At 42.9% G+C, this 7273-nt stretch overlaps 1 protein-coding gene across 1 annotated transcript in view; it reads right to left on the reverse strand.

The window, feature by feature from the left end:
* Positions 1-1802: 1802 nt before the first annotated feature.
* The window catches only part of LOC125039703, a 6814-nt gene continuing 1343 nt past the window's right edge, over positions 1803-7273 (reverse strand). Inside the window, exon 2 of the mRNA XM_047633911.1 lies at positions 1803-3843. Coding sequence (XP_047489867.1) covers positions 2714-3691 — 978 coding nt within the window. The 5' untranslated portion in view covers positions 3692-3843 and the 3' untranslated portion in view covers positions 1803-2713. The remainder of the gene's footprint in view (positions 3844-7273) is intronic.

Here is a 7273-nt window from a genome sequence, read left to right on the forward strand (position 1 = left end):
TCACGTCACAGTTGAAAGTTGTAAGCACTTCTCTTGTCCCTTTCTTTTCAAATTTACGTAATAACTCGTTACAAAAACAGTGGTTGCAAAGACAAAAACTTTTAACATTTTAATTTCTTGAAAATGCTATAATCAATGATAATTTTTTTTTTTTTTTTGGGGGGGGGGGATTTTTGTTATAATAATTATAACTGTTTATATCGATACCATTCATATTTCTCTCTCAATCCTATTATCATCATCATCTTTATTACTACAATTCACACATAAGAGTAGTGATATTAATAATGATATTTATATCGTTATTGTCAGTAATGTAGTGCCTCTTCTTGTCCATGTTCACACTATTGTAAATTTATATTTATTATCAATATAGCATTGGTTATGTGTCAGGGATATTTCCTCTGATGTATATGTGTGTGTGTGTGTGTGTGTGTGTGTGTTTGTGTGTGTGTGTGTGTGTGTGTGTGTGTGTGTGTGTTTGTGTGTGTAGGTATATATGTGTGTGTGCGTAAGTGTGTATGTGTGTGTGTGGGTGTATGCATATATGTGTATATATACATATATATGTATATATGTATAAAGATGTATATATGATATATAACTGTATATATATTATATGTATAAACATATATGTATGTAAATACATGTGTGTGTATATATGTATATACATATATATATGCAGACATATGTATGTGTATGTATATATATATATATATATACATACGTATATATACACATGTCTATATATACACATATATATGTATATATACATAAATATAATATATGTGTACATATACACATATGTGTATATAAATATATGTGTACATACATATGTATACATATTTATATACACACATGTATATATGTTTATGTACACATGTATATATACATATATACACATACATATGTATATATAAATATATATGTATACATATATATGTAAACACACACACACATGTATTTATATACTTATATACATATATATTCATATTTATGATTATTTAGTTTTTGAATATGATAAACAAAAAGCTATTATAAAAGGGATAATAAAAGGGTCTGGGGGCGAATTAAAAAGTAGGACTGTAATCAAACACGGCGTATTATATCCGTATACTTTTTGCTTCACTTTTTATAAAAGGTACTTTGTACACACAGGCAAGAAAAGAAAGGCGTCTCGTGAATGAAGCTTCGAAACACTTCTAACCTTAAAACAGGTGGCATCACTTAGGTGTTCGAGATTGAATTCGAAACAAGCTTCAAAAGCGTTTTGACCGTAACTCTACTGAAAAAATAGTTTACGCGTCGTGAATGAGGCTTCGAAACACTTCTAACCCTATAACACACACGATGATAGCACCTAGGTGTTAGATACATCATAGGTGAATTCGGTCTTGAATACCTAGGTGTTCAAGACGGAATTCGAAACCTGCTTCAAAAGAGTTCTGAATGTATTATTGGGTTTACTTTGGGAAGTTAATACTGCCTAGGAGAGTATAATGTCTGTGTCTATGGCTATGAGCGAGTTGTAAATGTAAATGTTCGTGCTGGTTCTTCCGATTAATTGTTCATTACAATGCAGTGGTTATATAGAGTAAAGTACTAAACAGTTATCAGTGGAGATTCCATGTTATACACATTAGGTAATCCGGTGAGTAAACTGACCCCCCAAAAATATTGTGAGAATACACACACACGCACTTGTATGCGTGTGTTTATCTGTCCGAGTCTGTATGAGTGTGTATGCACATACTACACAAATGCACTCAAATATGTATATATTTACTACAACTGCTTTACTATTTTATGTTTTGAAAGAGAAAAAAATACATATATAGTATTCATCATGTCAACGGAGCTCTAACTTTGTCAAATAAAATAAAACTCGTGATGAAATTTGAGAAAATGAATTTATATTTGGGGAAAAAAATACATTTTAATTCTTGTATAATTCAAGGAACACAAATATACGAAGAAATTAGATTTTAGTTTTTGTATAATTTAAGGAACACACATATATGAAGTATAAATGAACAGACCATTAAAAATAATTATCCGTTGCAATCTCTTAAAGGTGAAATATAATTCTTATATCTAGTGCTGAACGTCAAATTGTTTGGTTTAATATTATCATAGATTTTTTTTTATAGATTCTTTCATATCAACAAAAACACGGCAATAAAAATGGAACTTGGAAACATTAGCATTGTAATAAATTCATATTGGAGGAAAAAAATATAAAGTACAAAAATGGAGAACTAATAAGCAGGGAAACTGTACTTACTTTCAATTATTTCCGAAAAAAGTAAAATAAAATACTATTTTTTTCTTGGGGTAAAAGATACATAACACAGCCTTAATGGCATTTTTTTTTTTTTTTTTTTTTTTTTTTTTTTTAAGAATCCGAAAATTAGTCCGTTCATGGTATTTGCCTCACAACACTATATATTTCTATTTTATTTCATGAAGATTTAGAAAAAGGTTACCTGGATAAATTGTATAAATCACTCTACGGTTATATATTCTTTTCTACCTGCATGCATATAATACACTGCAAACTAGGACTAATGCTAAAACATAAACGAAATTGGTGAATTTATTCATATTTTCCTTAGATAATTATCATATTCTATCTTCTAAGATAGCTATTCGTGCATTTATTTCTCTGCCTCAATAGTTATGTCCAGAAGCTTCTTGCTAAAGAGTTTTCAGGTCATGAACTGTTCTTCGCTAAGGCACACTCGCGCTTCACGAAGTCGCGAATCTCTTCCGGTGAAGAGAAAGAAGGTCGAATGAGTCTTACCAATGGTTGTTGTATTGGATAGTTAAGAGAGCGTTTGATTGTAACTCCCATCTCGCTTGTGCTTTGGTCCAGAGGCGTCGATAATGGCGTAGTTTCCCTGTGTAAGGAACTGCCCTTTACTAAGGCACATTCGCTCTTCACGAAATCACGAATCTCTTCCGGAGAAGAGAAAGAATGTCGAATGAGTCTTACGAACGGCTGTTGTATTGGACGGCTAAGAGAACGTTTCTTTTTAACTCCGGTCTCGCTTGTGTCTTGGTCCAGAGGCGTTGATAATGACGTAGTTTCCCTGTGGAAGGAGCTACCCTTTCCTAAGGCACATTCGCGCTTTAGGAAATCAGGAATCTTTTCCGGAGAAGAGAAAGAATGTCGGATGAGTCTCGCGTATGGCAGCTGTAAAGGACGGCTGAGAGGGCCTTGTCTCCCTGTACCTTTAATCTTGTTTATTTCTCGGTTCGTAGTCGTCAACGGTTCCAAAGATTCGTTGTGTGACGCAGCCGTGGTTGCGCGATCAGCTGACTCTCTGGGCACAGAGCTGTTCTTTACGTATCCTTGGAGGGCACTTTTTGTGGTTCGGATATTTCGCTTAGCACTAGGACAAAGTACCTTAATTTTGACGAATACCGGATGTGAAATAACTTCGGTATTCCATTTTACTTTTGGTGTTTGTGGTCTGCGGCTTCTGAAGTTGAAACTGGGGGTATTAGTAGTCTTTGCATTTGTCTGAGAAGAAAGCTGGCAGGCAGAAGCAAGGGTACTTCTTGCAATTCTGTTTTCTGTCTCGATAGGTGCTCTTTCGCAGGCAGCAAAGTTACCCCGTGCCCTCTTCAAAATGCTTTTGACAAGTGGGTCTTGGCCAAGCTCAGTCGGAATCTGCCTGCTCACCATTGCGAGAATAATGACCTTGGTACCTGCGACAAGCCACGTTAGATGTCAGTAAACGAAGGAAGATAAGCTTTTGTATTCCGTAGAGGAAGGTCACTTGCGGCTGTTGACTGACTGAGGGCGAGTTAGGATCCAGGGACCATGAAGAGTCGAATCTGTAAACAAAAACAATGAAGTGTGATACAGACCACTCAGGAGAGAATTAGCTAGTTATATATATATATATATACACACACAACGTAGATTTATCGTAATGACAAGTACAACATGATGATAAAGAGAAACACACATAACCCATGCATGGATGGAATTAGGACACACACACACACACACACACACACATATACGCACGCACACACACACGCACACACACACGCGCACACACACACACACACACACACACACACGCGCACACACACACACACGCACACACACACACACACACTCGCACACACACACACACACACACACACACACACACACACACACACACACACACGCTCATACACAGACCTATCTATATACAAATATATATACCTATATACATACATACATATATATATACATATACATATACATATACATAAACATATACATATACACATACATATACACATACACACACACACACACGCGCGCGCGCGCCCACATGCACACACAGACATATATGTATATATATATATATATGTGTGTGTGCTTCATGCTCGGGATGATGTGAAGCGATGGTGTGGTAGCCTAGTTAGCGTTAAGTGCCTGCTTGCATGCCTTCCCGCTTTCAGCTGCCACCGCTGGCTAGCCTGGTGCGAAAAAGGGAGCAGCTATGCATAAGACTCCCCTGCCAGCTCATAGCCTCTCCATCATCAAGACTTCTACAGTGCCTCCTCGTGGCCACCCATGGAAACTAGGTACCTTGCGGTCCTAGGCTGAACTGTGGAGGCTCTTGGAGCAGCAGGAGGCCCTAAAGGTACGGAGCTATGGCCCACCGGCGTGTGGATACGCCCTGGCTTCGTACTAACTCCTGTCCCCTGCGCCCCCTGGGGTTAATGGGCGGCTGTGGGGAGGCAGGCCTTGCCAGTCGGCCCCCCCGAGATAACCACTGGCAACGTCTAATATAGAAGTTGACGCTGGGGGGAGGGCTAAAGTCCCTCCTACCCAGCAAGTACGGCGGGCTGTGGGTCCCTCTGGGTTGGCGACCGCTGGGACTCGGGTGGGGAGGGGGGGTTACCCCCCAGTCCCAGCTGGGTCCCAGCGGCCGCCAGCCTGGCGTGATGCTTGTGGGGGAAAGCCCTAGGGAGCCCTGCAGGTGGATTATGGGGCCTGCAGCCAGCCAACCTCCTCTACATGGGGCGGCGTCGGTAGGGGTGGCAGAGGTGGCGCCCACCCGGAGTGACTGCCCGAGGTTAGACCTCAGGCGGACTGTCAGGGTGGGGGCTTGGAACATCCGTTCCCTGCGACAGGACGATCGGTTACCACTACTATCGAGGGAATTGAAACAGCTGAGAGTTGAGGTGGCTGCTCTCTCGGAGGTGAGAAGACCTGGCAGTGGCACGATTAGTGAGGGTGGCTACACCTACTACTGGTCGGGCCGCAGCGATGGCCACCATCTCCAGGGAGTAGCCATAGCCATCTCCAGCAGACTTCAACCCTTGGTAGTTGAGGTCACTCCAGTCGATGAGCGTATTATGGTATTGAGACTGAAGCTTTCATTTGGCTTCATGTCTCTTGTTGCTGTATACGCTCCTACGGATGTATATAAACTTGAGGTGAAAGAGATGTTTTACGCCAAACTTGCATCTGTGGCAGACAGATGTCCTCGGCGAGATATTCGTATTGTGCTGGGCGACTTCAATGCGGTATCCGGCTGTGATCGAGCTGGCTACGAGATGTCTGTCGGTCCTCATGGCACAACAGTTTATCAGTAGTCTTGCAGAGGAGGTCGAAAGCCATTTCCTTGTAAATGACCTTCGTCCTGCCTACCAAGCTCTGAGAAAGCTGAACTCCAAGCCCCCCTCACAGACGGCTGCAGTCCGCTCAGCAAGTGGCCAGATAATCTCAGATCCTGATGGGGTGCGTGTGCGTTGGGCTGAGTATTTTGAGCAGTTGTATAAGGTTGATCCACCAACAGTTAACATGGATGCGGGTAATGTTGAGACTCCTCTGCCAGATCCACCCATCAGCGAGGATCCACCCTCCCTGACCGAAATCAGGGGGGCGATCTCCAAGCTGAAGAGTGGTAAAGCAGCAGGTGTCTGTGGCATCCCAGCCGAATTGTTAAAGGCTGGTGGAGAACCTATGGCAAGGGGCTTGCATGCAGTCCTGTCTGCCATCTGGCAGACTGGTACCTTTCCCCCTGACCTGCTGAGGGGTGTGGTCATCCCTCTCTGGAAGGGGAAAGGGGATCGGTGGGGCTGCAGCAATCACTGAGGCATTACACTACTCAGTGTACCAGGCAAGGTACTCGCACACATCTTACTGAGACGTATCAGGGACCACCTGTTGAGGCACCAAAGACCGGAGCAATCTGGTTTCACTCCTGGTAAGTCCACAATAGACCGCATCCTGGCGCTTCGAATCATTATAGAACGCCGTCGTGAGTTCGGACGTGGGCTGCTCGCAGCCTACATCGATCTCAAGAAGGCGTTTGACACGGTGCATCGCGAATCTCTCTGGGAGATCCTGAGACTAAGAGGAATTCCAATAAGGATTATTGGACTAATAGCAAACCTGTATACAGGCACTGAAAGTGCTGTAAAGTGTGGTGGGGGCCTGTCGAGCTTCTTCCCTGTTAGTTCAGGGGTGAGGCAAGGCTGTGTTCTTGCACCAACACTTTTCAACACTTGCATGGATTGGATACTGGGTAGAGCTACTTTCCAAAGTCACTGTGGAGCAACTCTGGGCAATATCAAGGTTACAGACCTTGACTTTGCCGATGATGTTGCCGTACTCTCTGAATCTCTGGAAACCCTTGTAGCGGCTCTTGATGCATTTAGCAATGAAGCGAAGCCCCTGGGGCTAGAGGTCTCCTGGACCAAGACCAAGATCCAGGATTTTGGGGGCCTGCTAGGAGACCCTGTACAGTCGATACGTGCTTGCGGGGAAAACATCGAAGTCACAAAGAGCTTTATATACCTCGGTAGTGCATTTCACGACTCTGGGCTGTCAGACCAAGAAGTCAGTAGACGGATTGGCCTGGCAGCAGGGGTCATGAAATCTCTCGACAAGAGTATTTGGAGATGTCGGTACCTGTGCAGAAGGACCAAGTTACGTGTTTTCAAGGCCCTGATACTGCCAGTTTTACTCTATGGTAGTGAAACTTGGACACTATCTTGTGCTCTGGAATCTCGTCTTGATGCCTTTTGTAACAGATCCTTGCGCCGGATCATGGGGTACAGTTGGCGGGACCATGTGTCCAACCAACGGCTGCACCGTGAGACCGGTACAGGACCTGTTACTTGCACAATCCGTGATCGCCAACTCAGGCTATATGGCCACTTGGCTCGACTCCCACAGGATGATCCTGCCCATCAGGTTGTCTCTGTCCGAGACAACCCTGGGTGGAGGAGGCCTGTGGGACGACCGAGAAGG

This window comes from Penaeus chinensis, chromosome 27 (assembly GCF_019202785.1).
Source record: "Penaeus chinensis breed Huanghai No. 1 chromosome 27, ASM1920278v2, whole genome shotgun sequence".
Classification (NCBI taxonomy): domain Eukaryota; kingdom Metazoa; phylum Arthropoda; class Malacostraca; order Decapoda; family Penaeidae; genus Penaeus; species Penaeus chinensis.